The sequence below is a fragment of the Pangasianodon hypophthalmus genome, chromosome 19 (assembly GCF_027358585.1).
Source record: "Pangasianodon hypophthalmus isolate fPanHyp1 chromosome 19, fPanHyp1.pri, whole genome shotgun sequence".
NCBI classification, from domain to species: domain Eukaryota; kingdom Metazoa; phylum Chordata; class Actinopteri; order Siluriformes; family Pangasiidae; genus Pangasianodon; species Pangasianodon hypophthalmus.
Genome location: NC_069728.1, coordinates 21,831,266 through 21,850,742, shown reverse-complemented (window position 1 = coordinate 21,850,742; position 19,477 = coordinate 21,831,266). Strand labels below are relative to the sequence as shown.

Below are 19,477 nucleotides of genomic sequence, written 5' to 3'. Positions count from 1 at the left end.
ATAGGAAATAAAACTGCTGCTTTTATAAACACAGAGAGACAGAAAGAAAAGCAACCTTACTGACTGTAAACTGTATTTATTAACTAATTAACTCATTAATTTATTAATTGATCGGTTGATTGATTGATTAATTGATTAACTTTGTGTTGAAATTACAGCATAAAATTAAACAAATGTCTCATTTTTGTGTTAATTAATCTATTTTTTTAAAGAATAAAAAATACACATTTTTCTGCGATTAAATGCGTAAGTTACTTTTCGACCTGAACGAGGTGCTGATCAGTAGCTGCTTTTTAATCCCCTCGGTGAAGTCGCCTTGGCCTTTGGGTCTGATGTGGGCTTTATAGTGTTTAGTGTTCAGTGGGGAATGAAGCAGTTTAAAGTGTAAACATGTGCTTTATACTGCAGGGAGTGATGTGGGATTGTGTTGTGTTCAGGTGTAGTTTTATTCCTCCCCCAGCACCTGATGTGTTAGAGATTCATTACTATAGTCTCTGTACAGAGGGACAATAAAACACACAGTGCAAATAATTCATCAGTAATTAATTAATTATTAATTAAGTAATTAATTTTCTACTAACGTTCTGTTGAAATTATAGCATAAAAGTATTCAAATATCTACTTTTAAGTTAATGAATTTAAGTAATAATGAATAAAACAGTAAATATTTTGAGAAAAGTGTCTGTGCTGCTGAACAGCGCTGTGTTGTAGTTTCATTTCCGTCCTTTAGGGGGCAGCAGTGCAGCGCGCGGCGCTCGGAGCGGACAAAAAAAAACCCGGAAGCGCCGAAGAAGAAGCAGCAGCAGTAACAGCAGTAGCGGTGTAGACAAGATGGCGGACAGCAGAGAGAAAGGGCTACAGGATTACAGGAAGAAATTACTGGAGCATAAAGAGATCGACGGGCGGCTGAAGGAGTGTGAGTGACACAGCGGATTTATATTTATGAAAGTAACTGGTGGGTGAAGTGTGTGTGGCGGGTTTGAGGAGTTTATTGGGGTAAATGAGCGGCGGAGTGCAGCGCGCTGTGTCATCACACACACACACACACACATACACACACACACTCCATTCATAACTAACACTTAGAGAGAGATGGCATGTAGTTATTAATTTTGCTACATATTTATTTGGCATCTGTTTGTTTTGGGTTTTTCTCTTACTGTTTTTCCCTTTATGTTCTGTTCAGTTCCTGCTTTTCTCCCTCTGCTGGTGTAAGTTGCTTTGGCAATACAGAATACTTTGTCTGGCAATAAAGCACACATTGAGTTATACTGAGAGAGAGAGAGAGAGACAGACAGAGATAGTGTGTGTGTGTGTGTGTGTGTGAGAGAGAGAGAGACAGACAGACAGAGAGAGAATGTGTGTGTGAGAGAGAGAGACAGGCAGAGACAGACAGACAGACAGATAGATAGATAGAGAGAGAGGCAGAGGCAGAAATAGACAGAGAGCGAGTGAGAGAGAGAGACAGCGATAGAGTGAGGGGGAGAGAGAGAGGCAGAAACAGAGAGAGAGTGAGAGAGAGATAGAGCGAGGGAGATAGAGATAGCGAGACAGACAGATAGAAAGACAGACAGACAGAGAGAGAGAGTGTGTGTGGGAGAGAGAGAGAGAGAGAGACAGACAGAGAGCGAGTGAGAGAGAGACGGGCAGAGAGAGACAGACAGAAAGAGAGAGACAGATAGACAGAGAGAGGGAGAGATAGCGATAGAGAGTGAGAGAGAGAAAGACAGATAGACAGAGAGAGAGAGAGAGAGAGAGAGGTAGAGAGGGAGAAAGAGAGGGAAAGAGAGAGAGAGAGGTAGAGAGGTGGGGTTAATGATAAAGCACTGTCCCCTGCTGGTGGCTGTAGCTGTTAGTGAAGGTGTTGTGGATGTTGTGTTGCAGTGAGAGAGCAGCTGAAGGAGCTGACCAAGCAGTATGAGAAATCTGAGAATGACCTGAAAGCGCTGCAGAGTGTCGGACAGGTGAGCAAGCAAACAAACAAACAAACAAACAGACAAACAACCAGATAAATAACAGACTACAGCAGCAGGGTTTGAGTCCCACACTAGCGATAATAACTATAGGATTAGAGAAGCAGTTAGTAAAAGTTAATGGATATAATCTACAGAAACTCTTCATACTGTAGTTCCTTTATTTACATTATTTACTGTAGTGATGAACATGAGGGCAGAATAAACACTCTGTATGAGGAGCTGTACTTATCTAAACAATGCGAGAAAGCAGTGTTTAACCTGTGTGTGTGTGTGTGTGTGTGTGTGTTATTATACACAGTTTAGTCTGTAAGTCTGTAAACTATAATAAGTTTATAATATTTTAGCTTGTGTCCTGTAGGTGTAATGTACAGTTTCCCTACAGTCTGAAGGCTAATTAACACATTTCATTAGTAATACCATGGCAGTGGTGGTCATTTAATAATAACACTGCACCTTTAATCAATCACGGACTGCTCCTTTAACTAATCACACACTGCACCTTTAATCGTGTTGGTGTAACTGCTGGAGCTTGAAAGAAAAATGTGGGGTGCCAATATTTATACACACTGCTTATTAACATGTAATACACTGTTGTGTAGTTTTTACAGATGTGTTTAGGTCATGAGTGATTAAAAAAAAACATGAATAAAAGAGATGTTTATTATTTATTTAACGTGTGTGTGTGTGTGTGTAGATTGTAGGGGAGGTGCTGAAGCAGCTGACGGAGGAAAAGTGTAAGTGTGTGTTTGTACTGATCTCATCATTACAGCTTGTGTGTACACACTGCACTGTTATCTCACTGTGTGTGTGTGTGTGTTTCAGTTATTGTTAAAGCCACTAACGGTCCGCGCTACGTGGTGGGCTGCAGGAGGCAGGTAAACACTCTCTCTGTGATGTCACTTCCTGTTCGGCTGTGTGTGTGTGTGTGTGTGTGTTCTGATGTTGCTGTTTTTTTACAGCTGGATAAGACGAAGCTGAAGCCTGGGACTCGAGTGGCGCTGGATATGACCACTCTCACCATCATGAGGTGACACACACACACACACACACACACACACACACACAGCACTGCCCCTAATGGTGTCCTGAAATGTGTACACCAGCTTCACTCACTACTATAACACTGATTGTGTGCTGTGCGTGTGTGTGTTGCGTTTGTGTTGCGTGTGTGTGCTGCGTTTGTGTTGCGTGTGTGTGCTGCGTTTGTGTTGCGTGTGTGTGTGTGTGTGTGTGCTGCGTGTGTGTGACAGGTATTTGCCGCGTGAGGTGGACCCGTTGGTGTATAACATGTCTCATGAGGATCCAGGAAGTGTGTCTTACTCTGAGATTGGAGGATTGTCAGAGCAGATCAGAGAGCTCAGAGAGGTGAGGATACACACACACTCACACACACTCACACACACACACTCACACACACACACTCACACACACACTCACACACACACACACACACACACTCACACACACACACACACTCACACTCACACGCACACTCACATGCTGTCCAGTGTTTAAATCAGTAAACACACAGGAGACTGTCTCTGACCATTACAGCCAATCACACGCACTGTTGCTTCCCAGCCCACTCTATAGACATCATTAGAGGCTACAGTGCATTGTGGGTAAACTGTACATGTATAGCACTGCATATTACGCAGGGTGCGTCTCGGTCCGCTCCCTCGGTGGTGAGTCAGTAGATCGTGTACAGGAGTGCGGGCACTAGGACCCTGACTCACTACACACTGTGATGCTGATGTCTCAATTTCCGTCGCCATGACGACGTGCTCGCGCTGTAAAACGTCACCACTGGTGTTTATCACCAGCAGGCAGGACCGATATCTTTCTGACGTTATATTATATGTCGTATAAATTTGTTCGCTTAATCAGGCGCATTTCTGTCGCGGTGCTTCGAGCAGGATCGCAGCTCGCTAGTGGAATTATTTAAATCATTAAACACTTCAAGTCAAATAAAGTTAAAAATCGCTAACGTATGTCATCATCTGAGAGCTACAACAACGATAACAAGCTCCTTACGCCTGCTGTACTCTGTGTGTGTGTGTGTGTGTGTGTGTGTAGGTGATTGAGCTGCCTCTGACGAACCCTGAGCTGTTCCAGCGTGTGGGCATCATCCCCCCTAAAGGCTGCCTGCTGTACGGACCTCCAGGTGAGTCAGTGTGTGTGTGTGTGCGCGAGAGTGTGTGTGTGCGCGAGAGTGTGTGTGTGCGCGAGAGTGTGTGTGTGAGAGAGAGAGTGTGTGAGAGAGAGAGTGTGTGAGAGAGAGAGTGTGTGAGAGAGAGAGTGCGTGAGAGAGAGAGTGCGTGAGAGAGAGAGTGCGTGAGAGAGAGAGTGCGTGAGAGAGAGAGTGCGTGAGAGAGAGAGTGCGTGCGCGCGTGCGAGAGAGTGCGTGCGCGCGTGCGAGAGAGAGCGCGCGCGCGAGAGAGAGAGCGCGCGCGCGAGAGAGTGCGTGCGCGCGCGAGAGAGTGCGTGCGCGCGCGAGAGAGTGCGCGCGTGTGTGCGCGAGAGAGAGTGCGCGCGTGTGTGCGCGAGAGAGAGTGCGCGCGTGTGTGCGCGAGAGAGAGTGCGCGCGTGTGTGCGCGAGAGAGAGTGCGCGCGTGTGTGCGCGAGAGAGAGAGTGCGCGTGTGTGCGCGAGAGAGAGAGTGCGCGTGTGTGCGCGAGAGAGAGAGTGTGTGTGCGCGAGAGAGAGTGTGTGTGCGCGAGAGAGAGTGTGTGTGCGCGAGAGAGAGTGTGTGTGCGAGAGTGTGTGTGCGAGAGTGTGTGTGCGCGAGAGTGTGCGCGAGAGTGTGCGCGAGAGAGTGTGTGCGCGAGAGAGTGTGTGCGCGAGAGAGTGTGTGCGCGAGAGAGTGTGTGCGCGAGAGAGTGTGTGCGCGAGAGAGTGTGTGCGCGAGAGAGAGTGTGTGTGTGTGCGCGCGAGAGTGAGTGTGTGTGTGTGCGCGCGAGAGAGAGAGTGTGTGTGTGCGCGCGAGAGAGAGAGTGTGTGTGTGCGCGCGAGAGAGAGAGTGTGTGTGCGCGCGAGAGAGAGAGTGTGTGTGCGCGCGAGAGAGAGAGTGTGTGTGTGCGCGAGAGAGAGTGTGTGTGCGCGAGAGAGAGTGTGTGTGCGCGAGAGAGAGTGTGTGTGCGCGAGAGAGTGTGTGCGCGAGAGAGTGTGTGCGCGAGAGAGTGTGTGCGCGAGAGAGTGTGTGCGCGAGAGTGTGTGCGCGAGAGAGTGTGTGCGCGAGAGAGTGTGTGCGCGAGAGAGTGTGTGCGCGAGAGAGTGTGTGCGTGTGTGCGCGAGAGAGAGAGTGCGTGTGTGCGCGAGAGAGAGAGTGCGTGTGTGCGCGAGAGAGAGAGTGTGTGTGCGCGAGAGAGAGAGTGTGTGTGTGCGCGAGAGAGAGAGTGAGTGTGTGCGCGAGAGAGAGAGTGAGTGTGTGCGCGAGAGAGAGAGTGTGTGTGTGTGTGCGCGAGAGAGAGTGTGTGTGTGTGTGCGCGAGAGAGAGAGTGTGTGTGTGCGCGAGAGAGAGAGTGTGTGTGCGCGCGAGAGAGAGTGTGTGTGCGCGCGAGAGAGTGTGTGTGCGCGCGAGAGAGAGTGTGTGCGCGAGAGAGTGAGTGTGTGTGTGCGCGAGAGAGAGAGTGTGTGTGTGCGCGAGAGAGAGTGTGTGTGTGTGTGCGCGAGAGTGAGTGTGTGTGTGTGCGCGCGAGAGAGAGAGTGTGTGTGTGCGCGCGAGAGAGAGAGTGTGTGTGTGCGCGAGAGAGAGAGTGTGTGTGTGCGCGAGAGAGAGTGTGTGTGCGCGAGAGAGAGTGTGTGTTTGCGCGAGAGAGAGTGTGTGTGCGCGAGAGAGTGTGTGCGCGAGAGAGTGTGTGCGCGAGAGAGTGTGTGCGCGAGAGAGTGTGTGCGCGAGAGAGTGTGTGCGCGAGAGAGTGTGTGCGCGAGAGAGAGAGTGCGTGTGTGCGCGAGAGAGAGAGTGCGTGTGTGCGCGAGAGAGAGAGTGCGTGTGTGCGCGAGAGAGAGAGTGTGTGTGCGCGAGAGAGAGAGTGTGTGTGCGCGAGAGAGAGAGTGAGTGTGTGCGCGAGAGAGAGAGTGTGTGTGTGTGTGCGCGAGAGAGAGTGTGTGTGTGTGTGCGCGAGAGAGAGAGAGTGTGTGTGCGCGAGAGAGAGAGTGTGTGTGCGCGCGAGAGAGAGTGTGTGCGCGAGAGAGAGAGTGTGTGTGTGCGCGAGAGAGAGAGTGAGTGTGTGCGCGAGAGAGAGAGTGTGTGTGTGTGTGCGCGAGAGAGAGTGTGTGTGTGTGTGCGCGAGAGAGAGAGTGTGTGTGTGCGCGAGAGAGAGAGTGTGTGTGCGCGCGAGAGAGAGTGTGTGCGCGAGAGAGTGAGTGTGTGTGTGCGCGAGAGAGAGAGTGTGTGTGTGCGCGAGAGAGAGAGTGTGTGTGTGCGCGAGAGAGAGTGTGTGTGTGCGCGAGAGAGAGAGTGTGTGTGTGTGCGCGAGAGAGAGAGTGTGTGTGTGCGCGAGAGAGAGAGTGTGTGTGCGCGCGAGAGAGAGAGTGTGTGTGCGCGCGAGAGAGAGAGTGTGTGTGCGCGCGAGAGAGAGAGTGTGTGTGCGCGCGAGAGAGAGTGTGTGCGCGCGAGAGAGAGTGTGTGCGCGCGAGAGAGAGTGTGTGCGTGTGTGCGCGAGAGAGAGTGTGTGTGTGTGTGCGCGAGAGAGAGAGTGTGTGTGTGCGCGAGAGAGAGAGTGTGTGTGCGCGCGAGAGAGAGTGTGTGCGCGAGAGAGTGAGTGTGTGTGTGCGCGAGAGAGAGAGTGTGTGTGTGCGCGAGAGAGAGAGTGTGTGTGTGCGCGAGAGAGAGTGTGTGTGTGCGCGAGAGAGAGAGTGTGTGTGTGCGCGAGAGAGAGAGTGTGTGTGCGCGCGAGAGAGAGAGTGTGTGTGCGCGAGAGAGAGAGTGTGTGTGTGCGCGCGAGAGAGTGTGTGTGCGCGCGAGAGAGTGTGTGTGCGCGAGAGAGTGTGTGCGCGAGAGAGAGAGTGTGTGTGTGCGCGAGAGAGAGAGTGTGTGTGTGCGCGAGAGAGAGAGTGTGTGTGTGCGCGAGAGAGAGAGTGTGTGTGTGCGCGCGAGAGAGAGAGTGTGTGTGTGCGCGCGAGAGAGAGAGTGTGTGTGCGCGCGAGAGAGAGAGTGTGTGTGCGCGCGAGAGAGTGTGTGTGCGCGAGAGAGAGTGTGTGTGCGCGAGAGAGAGTGTGTGTGCGCGAGAGAGTGTGTGCGCGAGAGAGTGTGTGCGCGAGAGAGTGTGTGCGCGAGAGAGTGTGTGCGCGAGAGAGTGTGTGCGCGAGAGAGAGAGTGCGTGTGTGCGCGAGAGAGAGAGTGCGTGTGTGCGCGAGAGAGAGAGTGTGTGTGCGCGAGAGAGAGAGTGAGTGTGTGCGCGAGAGAGAGAGTGTGTGTGTGTGTGCGCGAGAGAGAGTGTGTGTGTGTGTGCGCGAGAGAGAGAGTGTGTGTGTGCGCGAGAGAGAGAGTGTGTGTGCGCGAGAGAGAGAGTGTGTGTGCGCGCGAGAGAGAGTGTGTGCGCGAGAGAGAGAGTGTGTGTGTGCGCGAGAGAGAGAGTGAGTGTGTGCGCGAGAGAGAGAGTGTGTGTGTGTGTGCGCGAGAGAGAGTGTGTGTGTGTGTGCGCGAGAGAGAGAGTGTGTGTGTGCGCGAGAGAGAGAGTGTGTGTGCGCGCGAGAGAGAGTGTGTGCGCGAGAGAGTGAGTGTGTGTGTGCGCGAGAGAGAGAGTGTGTGTGTGCGCGAGAGAGAGAGTGTGTGTGTGCGCGAGAGAGAGTGTGTGTGCGCGCGAGAGAGAGAGTGTGTGTGTGTGCGCGAGAGAGAGAGTGTGTGTGTGCGCGCGAGAGAGAGAGTGTGTGTGCGCGCGAGAGAGAGAGTGTGTGTGCGCGCGAGAGAGAGAGTGTGTGTGCGCGCGAGAGAGTGTGTGTGCGCGAGAGAGAGTGTGTGTGCGCGAGAGAGAGTGTGTGTGCGCGAGAGAGTGTGTGCGCGAGAGAGTGTGTGCGCGAGAGAGTGTGTGCGCGAGAGAGTGTGTGCGCGAGAGAGAGAGTGCGTGTGTGCGCGAGAGAGAGAGTGCGTGTGTGCGCGAGAGAGAGAGTGTGTGTGCGCGAGAGAGAGAGTGAGTGTGTGCGCGAGAGAGAGAGTGTGTGTGTGTGCGCGCGAGAGAGAGTGTGTGTGTGTGTGCGCGAGAGAGAGAGTGTGTGTGTGCGCGAGAGAGAGAGTGTGTGTGCGCGCGAGAGAGAGTGTGTGCGCGAGAGAGAGAGTGTGTGTGTGCGCGAGAGAGAGAGTGAGTGTGTGCGCGAGAGAGAGAGTGTGTGTGTGTGTGTGCGCGAGAGAGAGTGTGTGTGTGTGTGCGCGAGAGAGAGAGTGTGTGTGTGCGCGAGAGAGAGAGTGTGTGTGCGCGCGAGAGAGAGTGTGTGCGCGAGAGAGTGAGTGTGTGTGTGCGCGAGAGAGAGAGTGTGTGTGTGCGCGAGAGAGAGAGTGTGTGTGTGCGCGAGAGAGAGTGTGTGTGCGCGCGAGAGAGAGAGTGTGTGTGTGTGCGCGAGAGAGAGAGTGTGTGTGTGCGCGAGAGAGAGAGTGTGTGTGTGCGCGAGAGAGAGAGTGTGTGTGCGCGCGAGAGAGAGAGTGTGTGTGCGCGCGAGAGAGAGTGTGTGCGCGCGAGAGAGAGTGTGTGCGTGCGAGAGAGAGTGTGTGCGTGCGAGAGAGAGTGTGTGCGTGCGAGAGAGAGTGTGTGTGTGTGTGCGCGAGAGAGAGAGAGTGTGTGTGTGTGTGCGCGAGAGAGAGAGTGTGTGTGTGTGTGCGCGAGAGAGAGAGTGTGTGTGTGTGTGCGCGAGAGAGAGTGTGTGCGCGAGAGAGAGTGTGTGCGCGAGAGAGAGTGTGTGTGTGTGCGCGCGAGAGAGAGTGTGCGCGCGAGAGAGAGTGTGTGTGTGCGCGCGAGAGAGAGTGTGTGTGCGCGAGAGAGAGATGAAGCTGAATCCTGAATGAGACACAGCCAAGGTTCGTGTGTGTTTGTGTTGTTAAAAGTTTAGGAGTGTGACGTCACCCCATATCCTGTGCACTCACGTGTAACGTGTGTGTGTGTGTGTGTGTGTGTGTGTGTGTGTGTGTGTGTGTGTGTGTGTGTGTGTGTGACAGGCACTGGGAAAACCCTGCTAGCGAGAGCTGTGGCCAGTCAGCTGGACTGCAACTTCCTCAAGGTAAACTTTATAATTACACACACACACACACACACACACACACACACACACCTCTCACAGTGCAGGGCATTATGGGAAACACACACCTCTCACAGTGCAGTGCATTATGGGTAAGACACCGTGTTTAAAATGGATTAAATTTATTTTTTGGCTGTAAGTTCACACACATTAATTCATAATAACAAAGTGAAAACAAGTTTTTTGCAAATATATTAACTATCAGAAACTGGACTCTCATTTAGATAATTATTCAGAGCCTCGGCTAAACGCTCTCTCAACCCTGAGCTCAGGTGCGTCGTGTTCGCTTTGATTATCTCGATGTCTGTAGAATTGACCGGAGTGCACCTGTGGCACATTCACCTGATCGCTCATGATTTAGAAAAGACACACACCTGTGTGTGTAAGTTTCCACAGTTCACAGTGTGTGTCAGAAAAAACCAAGCCATGAAGTGGAGAGATTTCTCAGGAGACCAGTGAGATGAAATATCAGCGTCAGGGACGAGGAGACGAGGAGACTGATCAGAACTGAGAGGAGGATGGAGGATGAACATGACCTCAGACTGGGGCGAAGGTTCACCTTTCAGCACCACAACGACACGAAGCATAGGCGAGAGCTGAAGACGGAGGTCCACAGACGCTCCACATCCGACCGGATCGAGCTGGAGAGGATCTGCCCAGAAGAATGGGAGAAGCTGCCTGAATCCCGGAGTGTAACGCTTGTAGAGACGTTCCCAAGAAGACTCGAAGCTGGAACTGCTGCTGAAGACGAAGCTTCTACAGAGTGCTGAGGTTCTGAACATTTACCTCAGTGAGAGAGTTCAGTTTCTGATTTGTAATAAATAAACAAAAATTTCTAAAAACACGTTTTCGCTTTGTCAGTATGCATTATCATCTGCAGACGGATGGCCAAAACCGTAAACTTTAATCACTTTAAAATAAATCTATCATAAAGTAAAGTATGAAACTGAAGCGGTCTGAAAACTGTTTAAATCCACTGTATGTATATGTGTGTGTGTGTGTGTGTGTGTGTGTGTGTGTAGCTGCTGTATTAGTGTATATTCAACTCCATTTTATTTATATAACACTTTCAAATATCACCATAAAGCAGCTTTACAGAAATATTGATTTAATTTTACATAAATAATATATATGGTAATGTGTGTAGGTGGTGTATTAGTGTATATGATGGTGTGTGTGCTGTGTGTAGGTGGTGTATTAGTGTATATGATGGTGTGTGTGCTGTGTGTAGGTGGTGTATTAGTGTATATGATGGTGTGTGTGCTGTGTGTAGGTGGTGTATTAGTGTATATGATGGTGTGTGTGCTGTGTGTAGGTGGTGTATTAGTGTATATGATGGTGTGTGTGCTGTGTGTAGGTGGTGTATTAGTGTATATGATGGTGTGTGTGTGCTGTGTGTAGGTGGTGTATTAGTGTATATGATGGTGTGTGTGCTGTGTGTAGGTGGTGTATTAGTGTATATGATGGTGTGTGTGCTGTGTGTAGGTGGTGTATTAGTGTATATGATGGTGTGTGTGCTGTGTGTAGGTGGTGTATTAGTGTATATGATGGTGTGTGTGCTGTGTGTAGGTGGTGTATTAGTGTATATGATGGTGTGTGTGCTGTGTGTAGGTGGTGTATTAGTGTATATGATGGTGTGTGTGCTGTGTGTAGGTGGTGTATTAGTGTATATGATGGTGTGTGTGTGCTGTGTGTAGGTGGTGTATTAGTGTATATGATGGTGTGTGTGCTGTGTGTAGGTGGTGTATTAGTGTATATGATGGTGTGTGTGCTGTGTGTAGGTGGTGTATTAGTGTATATGATGGTGTGTGTGTGCTGTGTGTAGGTGGTGTATTAGTGTATATGATGGTGTGTGTGCTGTGTGTAGGTGGTGTATTAGTGTATATGATGGTGTGTGTGCTGTGTGTAGGTGGTGTATTAGTGTATATGATGGTGTGTGTGCTGTGTGTAGGTGGTGTATTAGTGTATATGATGGTGTGTGTGCTGTGTGTAGGTGGTGTATTAGTGTATATGATGGTGTGTGTGTGCTGTGTGTAGGTGGTGTATTAGTGTATATGATGGTGTGTGTGCTGTGTGTAGGTGGTGTATTAGTGTATATGATGGTGTGTGTGCTGTGTGTAGGTGGTGTATTAGTGTATATGATGGTGTGTGTGCTGTGTGTAGGTGGTGTATTAGTGTATATGATGGTGTGTGTGCTGTGTGTAGGTGGTGTATTAGTGTATATGATGGTGTGTGTGCTGTGTGTAGGTGGTGTATTAGTGTATATGATGGTGTGTGTGCTGTGTGTAGGTGGTGTATTAGTGTATATGATGGTGTGTGTGCTGTGTGTAGGTGGTGTATTAGTGTATATGATGGTGTGTGTGCTGTGTGTAGGTGGTGTATTAGTGTATATGATGGTGTGTGTGCTGTGTGTAGGTGGTGTATTAGTGTATATGATGGTGTGTGTATAATGTGTGTAGGTGGTGTATTAGTGTATATGATGGTGTGTGTGCTGTGTGTAGGTGGTGTATTAGTGTATATGATGGTGTGTGTGTGCTGTGTGTAGGTGGTGTATTAGTGTATATGATGGTGTGTGTGCTGTGTGTAGGTGGTGTATTAGTGTATATGATGGTGTGTGTGCTGTGTGTAGGTGGTGTATTAGTGTATATGATGGTGTGTATAATGTGTGTAGGTGGTGTATTAGTGTATATGATGGTGTGTGTATAATGTGTGTAGGTGGTGTATTAGTGTATATGATGGTGTGTGTGTGCTGTGTGTAGGTGGTGTATTAGTGTATATGATGGTGTGTGTGCTGTGTGTAGGTGGTGTATTAGTGTATATGATGGTGTGTGTGCTGTGTGTAGGTGGTGTATTAGTGTATATGATGGTGTGTGTGTGCTGTGTGTAGGTGGTGTATTAGTGTATATGATGGTGTGTGTGCTGTGTGTAGGTGGTGTATTAGTGTATATGATGGTGTGTGTGCTGTGTGTAGGTGGTGTATTAGTGTATATGATGGTGTGTATAATGTGTGTAGGTGGTGTATTAGTGTATATGATGGTGTGTGTGCTGTGTGTAGGTGGTGTATTAGTGTATATGATGGTGTGTGTGCTGTGTGTAGGTGGTGTATTAGTGTATATGATGGTGTGTGTGTGCTGTGTGTAGGTGGTGTATTAGTGTATATGATGGTGTGTATAATGTGTGTAGGTGGTGTATTAGTGTATATGATGGTGTGTGTGCTGTGTGTAGGTGGTGTATTAGTGTATATGATGGTGTGTGTGCTGTGTGTAGGTGGTGTATTAGTGTATATGATGGTGTGTGTGCTGTGTGTAGGTGGTGTATTAGTGTATATGATGGTGTGTGTGCTGTGTGTAGGTGGTGTATTAGTGTATATGATGGTGTGTGTGTGCTGTGTGTAGGTGGTGTATTAGTGTATATGATGGTGTGTGTGCTGTGTGTAGGTGGTGTATTAGTGTATATGATGGTGTGTGTGCTGTGTGTAGGTGGTGTATTAGTGTATATGATGGTGTGTGTGCTGTGTGTAGGTGGTGTATTAGTGTATATGATGGTGTGTGTGCTGTGTGTAGGTGGTGTATTAGTGTATATGATGGTGTGTGTGCTGTGTGTAGGTGGTGTATTAGTGTATATGATGGTGTGTGTGCTGTGTGTAGGTGGTGTATTAGTGTATATGATGGTGTGTGTGCTGTGTGTAGGTGGTGTATTAGTGTATATGATGGTGTGTGTGCTGTGTGTAGGTGGTGTATTAGTGTATATGATGGTGTGTGTGTGCTGTGTGTAGGTGGTGTATTAGTGTATATGATGGTGTGTGTGCTGTGTGTAGGTGGTGTATTAGTGTATATGATGGTGTGTGTGCTGTGTGTAGGTGGTGTCGAGCTCCATCGTGGATAAGTATATCGGTGAAAGCGCTCGGCTGATCAGAGAGATGTTTAATTACGCTCGAGATCATCAACCCTGCATCATCTTCATGGACGAGATCGACGCCATCGGTAACCTCATCACACATCTCACTGACTGTGGTTATTAGGGGGCCAAGCACTGAAGTTGCATAGGAACCCTGTTCTGCCTTTCTTCTTCTTCTTCTTCTTCTTCTTCTTTGGCGCACTGAAATGTGGCACTCTGATTGGGGAGGGTTTAAGGAACGTTTTGACCAAATTTGGGCCAAGTGTTGCCAACGCTCTAGCGCCACCATCGGGTCAAATATGGGCCTAATTTGGAAGTACATTTATGGGCATAACATTTTTAACCATGTGTCCAGAATTTGAAACGATCCCCTGCGTCGAGACGAGTTCAGCGCACCCTGTGACATCAACTTCCGTCTAATCAGAGTTTCTGCCATCTTCGATTTTGTAAAAATCCATTTGTATTTTCGCTACTCCTCCTACGAATTTTGTCCAGTCATCACAAATTTGGCACACGTCATCGACAGAGTAAGCCTCATAAAAAATTACCCAAATAATTTTGAATATTCCAAACGGTTTGCTCGTAACGGGCCACTGAATCTGCGACGCCACCAAACAGGAAGTGCATTCCAGCTGTTCAGTGTGCTGTTATACAGACAACTCACCACTGACAGCTTTTATTATCGAATAGCATTTTTACTGAGCAATTTTCAATTAAAAAAAATCAAACCTAATATAAGCCAGATATAAATTTGGTGCAGATACTTGCACAAACTGGGAGGAAAAGGTCCAGACTGATGAGAAAAACATAAATACCTTAGACGTTTTAAAAATTTGTTGAAACAATGTTCAGGTCAGAGCAGTAACAATCACGACCACAGCTCACAGCAGCTGCAGCAGCAACGCCACCCTGCTGCCCATGTGTTCATCTACAGCTTTCCTCCTACAGTCAGAGAATTCCTCACTGTCCGTGAGCTAAACACACACATCAGTACTGAAACTACAATCACTCCTGAGTCCCTTTACTTAAAGCTATGGCTCTGCTTTCCTCTGATCGCTCAGGCAGCAACTGTAGCGCATCTGTGTGTGTGCAGCTCACTGAGTCTGAGTGCTTGGCCCCGAAAACGCTGCTTGCAGCTTTAATTATTATTATTATTATTATTATTATTATTATTGTTATTGTTATTATTTCAAACCACTGAGCAGAGAGAGGTCATGTGTTCTATTAATAGTAATAATAATAATAATAATAAAAAATGATCAGAGTATTATTTCTCTATAATTATATTCTGCTTTAAAACACTGTGATGGAGAAGAGAATTATGTTAGGTAGTTAATCATGTCTTATGTTAGGTAGTTAATCATGTCAGTAATAAATCAGTTATACAGTGTATTATTGTACAGTAATGTTACAGTGGACTGTGTAATCAGAGTGTGGTGGCGTGTGTGTGTGTGTGTGTGTGTGTGTGTGTGTGTGTGTGTGTGTGTGTGTGTGTGTGTGTGTGTGTGTGTGTGTTTCAGGTGGACGGCGTTTCTCTGAGGGAACTTCAGCAGATCGTGAGATCCAGAGAACCCTGATGGAGGTGATTCTTACTGTCTCACTGCTTTCTGTAAAAGAAGAGCAATGCTGCGGGGCCAGTGTGATGGAGATAATAAGCGCTTATGTGTGTGTGTGTGTGTGTGTGTGTGTGTGTGTGTGTTAGCTGCTGAATCAGATGGACGGGTTTGACACTCTGCACCGTGTGAAGATGATCATGGCTACGAATCGTCCTGACACACTGGACCCGGCTCTGCTCCGGCCCGGGAGACTCGACAGGAAGATCCGTAAGAATTTATTTTAGGTTCTCCACACACACACACACACACACACACACACACACATACACTCACACACACACACACACACACACACCTCTTATGTCTCACTATGTGTGTTTGTGTCTCTGTAATAAACCTCACACACAGGAAGTGATGTAATAACTAGGGATGTAACAATACATCGATATGGATCGATGCATCGATTAAATTTCTAACGATACGATGCATCGATGCCACACGTAAAATATCGATATGCGGTACCTTTATTTTGACACTCTCCACATCCTCATTCCTCACGTAACGCCCGTCTACGCATTTCCGCCAAAGCGCGTGTTTTCGTTTGCTCCCCACGCTGTCTGCCTGCGTGTCAGAAAGAATGCGAATGCGATGCAGCAACAAAGTGGTTGTAGCAGCGAAAAGACAGACGCAGGAAACGTTGTGCCTGCTGTCGGACACAAATCGTGGGTTTGGAAATATTTTGTTTTTGGGGAAACAGATGGGAAAACAACCAGCGTACGGTCCGAGCGTGTGTTCAGCACTGCAGCTGATATTGTTCATGCAGAACGCAGCGTCTTCTCTCCTGAACATGTCGATCAGTTGATTTTTTTTAAAGAAAAACCTCTCAAAAGAGACCACTGCAGCACTTGTTTGACTGTTAGATCTGAAGTTGTGTGACAGATCAAATGTTAGATAAGTTTAACAGCTTTATTTTTGTATTTTTTATATTCATTTATTTATTTTTTCTACAACTACAGTACCTCAGTGATTTGCACTGTTGCACATTGTGGCACAAAAGACTGGAAGACTTTGACTGTTGCCATCATAAGCTTGATTGATTTCATGTGACTTCATTTTTCCCCCATTATTTATTTTTCTTTATTTAAAAAAATAATAATAATGTGTAATTTGTTTTGTTAGTTTGTTGTTGTAAATGTCCCAACTGGGATAGAGAGTGTGCAATTTTCAAAGAGTTTAATGAAATGTTCATGTTATATATTTTGGTTGCATTTGTGAGTTATTAAAAATGTAACTGCTTGTGTAAACTAGGCACATAATATCAAAATATCGATAAATTAATCGAATCGTATCGCAGAGATTTTTGAGGTATCGGCAAATATCGTATTGCTGGCGGAGAAAATCGATATCGTATCGTGATGAACTATCCGATTTACACCCCTAGTAATAACCCACTTCACACAGTTATCACGCTTTCCTGCTGCTTTATCTCTAGTTTTGAACGTTTCTGTACTAAACAGATGTTTATTTTATTTATAAACGCTGCTGAAAATATTTTACTTCTGTTTCCTGTTGTCCAGATATCGAGCTGCCGAATGAGCAGGCTCGTCTGGACATCCTGAAGATCCACTCGGGTCCCATCACTAAACACGGAGACATCGGTGAGATTCACACACACGCACACGCACACGCACGCACACGCACACACACACACGCACACACATGCACACGCACACGCACACACTCATTTACACGTCTCTGAGCGTGTTTAACCTCCTCACTCACTGAGGATTCTCCACCAGGGGGCGCTGCAGTCTTGGGTTTAGGGTTAGTAAAGTATTTTTACGGACGCCTGGAAAAACTACAAGAAGATTTATCATTTTAATTCACACACGTGATTTAGTTCGACACGCCTATGAGTGAAGAAACAGGATAATGAAATTATGGTATATATATATATAATAATGCTTGTTTTTTAATTAATTTGTAATTAATATAAATGTGTATGTGTTACAGTAAAATATTAAGTGATGGCATTAGTTAACAACCTGAATTGATTATTTGTCTATAACAGCACATGCCCAAGTGTTTTATTCCCCTTACACCACAAAGTATGACACGTCATTCTTTTTACTTATTAATTCTCACTTACGGTATAACAGCTGTAAACTAAAACAGCGTTTTAGGGAAACTGTTTAAAAAACCCAGAAAACAGAATCTCAGGAATAAAGTTGTAATATTTCGAGAAAGTAAGTCGCAACACTATGACAGAATGGTGAATATCAGAGCAAAGAAAATAAATAAATACTTAATCTCTGACGCATCTGCACCAGATTAATGTTAGTATTAGAAGTTTGAAATGTCTGTACAAGAACGATTGTGGAGGAATCGTGTCTGTTTTGTTCTGGTCACCTCTAAGGCTGTCGGTGGTGCAGCTGGAGCTCTGGTGCACTCCGTACAGCAATCCAGCACACGGCGTGTGTTACGGTGAAGTTTATCGTATCAGTTCATATAAACACACTGCGGACTTCCACTGCGTCAGCATCTCACGCCACTGCCTGCTGTTTCTCCTTCAACAAGAAAAACTTCATCCTCAATGTTCATTTTAACACACAGACCATTTTCTATACGTCCCTGTGAATGAGCTGTTGCTATGGAAACGATAACGTGTTAAAACGAGCGCATTAAAATAAACCTGCACTACTGTCAGAGCTGCTGTTCTAGAAAACTAATCAACACCTTCTGACCAATCAGAGTGCAGGATTCAACAGCGGTGTGGAGTATAATATATAAACGTATACCAGAGACGTGTTTCTGTATAGATTCACATCACAGTCCTGAACACGCAATCTGATTGGCTGATGTGGATCATGTGAGAGACACACCCCTGATCAGAGGCCAGTAGTAAGTCATTTACCACTTTAACCAGCGCTGTCTCTGGTCCTGACTGATAAACTTCATGAATGTTATTCCTATGTAAGTGTGAGCATAGCTGCTGTGCTACAACCTTCTCTAGGATCCTGGAGATAAAGGGGAGGTTTTTAAATCAGTGGTTTAATAATGTTTAGTGTAAATATTAATATGAAGTTCTTTTTGTTCAGATTATGAGGCGATTGTGAAACTATCAGATGGATTTAACGGAGCTGATCTGCGTAACGTCTGCACTGAAGCCGGTAAACTAAACCTTACACACGTTTAACCCTGAACTGCATCTGATCATATGAGTGTGTACAGTGCGTTTACAGCGTGTGTGTGTGTGTGTGTGTGTGTGTGTGTGTGTGTGTGTGTTCCTCCACAGGATGTTTGCTATCCGTGCTGATCGGGATTTTGTCACTCAGGAGGACTTTATGAAGGCGGTGAGGAAAGTAGCAGACTCCAAAAAGCTTGAATCCAAACTGGATTATAAACCTGTTTAAAGTAAAACTGCAGCTCTGCTACACACACACACACACACACACACACACACACACACGGTGACAGAGCTGAATAAACATTGTTTTCTTTCTTTTTGTTATGTTTAGTCTAATGTAGCGAGCTCAGTTTTAAACACACGTCATACCTTGTGTGTGTGTGTTGCGTGGTGTGTGTGTGTGTGTGAAACCATCACGACCCTTCAGAAGGCTGCCTACAGAGTGTGTGCCTTCTTAGGGTCCCTAGTTTTGTGTTTATTAGGATGCAGCAGTGTCTCTGTACACACTAATGTGATGTCAGCGCTGACTTTGTGTTTAATCTGAAATAAATAATTACACATTGTTTATCACCTCATTAAAGTTTCGTACTGAATCAGTGTGTCCTGTTTTTCTTCATGCTGATTAATCACTCATTTAAATATTGACTCCGTCTCTTCGTTAACGAGCAGGTACAACTCTTAATTTAATCTAAATAATCAAAGTTTTTAAAGATGCTGTGGTTTGGGACTTTCTAATCCCTCTCACTACCTCAGGCTCCTCTGACGATTTATTAAAGCCACAATTATACAGCAAATAAAATCAACACTTGTTTATTACAAGACATATTTCACTTTTATTTCTATTATTTTATATTAACACTCATCTGATTGACACTTTTTTAAATACTGATAACTTTAAACACGTCTCTGACCTTCAGAACAAACTTTAAAATCAGTAATCAGACTAATAAATAGATAAAATATGACATTTATATACACAATACAATTTACCACACATCCCATAATGCACTGCAGCAGCTCAGTGACCAAGGTCTACATTTTACCCATAATGCTCTGTGAAAAGGGGGTGTGGTTTGGGACACGCCCACAGTGGACCGAGCCCAGCGACATGTTTGTGGTATGAATTGAATCCGTATGAATTAAATTTCGATTCAGTTTTATTTCTATAGCGCGTTTAACAATAGACTTTTTCACAAAGCAGCAGAACGAGGTGTGTTCACCACAGGAACCTTTTTCAGGACCCAAGAATACCTTTCAGGAACTTTTTAGGAACCAGAAACCAGTTTTTTATTTTTTTTTCAGGAACTTTGGAAGGACTTTTCTGGAACCAAAACTTTACTTTACTGTCTAGGCGACCATTTTAGACCAGAAACATTCAGAATTTTTTTTCGAACTCAAATGCCGTTTCAGGGACGAAGGAATTTTCTCTTCAGGAACTTGGGGATTTTTTTTTTGATTCAGAACACTTACTTGTGGGCTTTGTTAAGAATCTTTAAATGTGTTTTACATCGGGGTCGGTGTGGTGCATTAGGCACAGTGGAATATTTTCATCAAAATTACGTTTTTACCAAATCGCGTAATGAAATTTTAGCAGAAGTGTGTTTATCAGATTCAGATAAAGTAAAAAGAAAAGTT

The 19,477-nt window shown here is 46.4% G+C and overlaps 2 protein-coding genes and 2 long non-coding RNA genes across 4 annotated transcripts in view; 3 read left to right on the top strand and 1 right to left on the bottom strand.

The window, feature by feature from the left end:
- The first annotated feature begins 757 nt into the window (after positions 1-757).
- Positions 758-18,435, top strand: psmc6 (proteasome 26S subunit, ATPase 6). The gene is made up of 14 exons (XM_053242239.1): positions 758-916; positions 1,885-1,964; positions 2,671-2,710; positions 2,799-2,851; positions 2,936-3,003; positions 3,227-3,341; positions 4,053-4,140; positions 9,123-9,184; positions 13,062-13,185; positions 14,620-14,681; positions 14,802-14,922; positions 16,233-16,313; positions 17,754-17,826; positions 17,951-18,435. The coding sequence occupies exons 1-14, from the start codon at positions 832-834 to the stop codon at positions 18,066-18,068; spliced, it is 1,170 nt and encodes a 389-aa protein (XP_053098214.1). The 5' UTR covers positions 758-831; the 3' UTR covers positions 18,069-18,435.
- LOC128321724 (uncharacterized) lies at positions 10,526-11,295 on the top strand. The gene is made up of 3 exons (XR_008305274.1): positions 10,526-10,603; positions 10,856-11,027; positions 11,196-11,295. It is a non-coding gene; the product is annotated as an uncharacterized LOC128321724 (long non-coding RNA).
- LOC128321725 (uncharacterized) lies at positions 11,585-12,372 on the top strand. Its single transcript, XR_008305275.1, has 3 exons — positions 11,585-11,747; positions 11,918-12,089; positions 12,300-12,372. It is a non-coding gene; the product is annotated as an uncharacterized LOC128321725 (long non-coding RNA).
- Positions 18,436-18,573: 138 nt separating the features above from the next.
- The window catches only part of cgrrf1 (cell growth regulator with ring finger domain 1), a 6,496-nt gene continuing 5,592 nt past the window's right edge, over positions 18,574-19,477 (bottom strand). Inside the window, 1 exon segment of the mRNA XM_053242240.1 lies at positions 18,574-19,477. This exon segment is cut by the window's right edge and continues 440 nt beyond it. The gene's annotated coding sequence lies outside the window, so the exon portion shown is untranslated.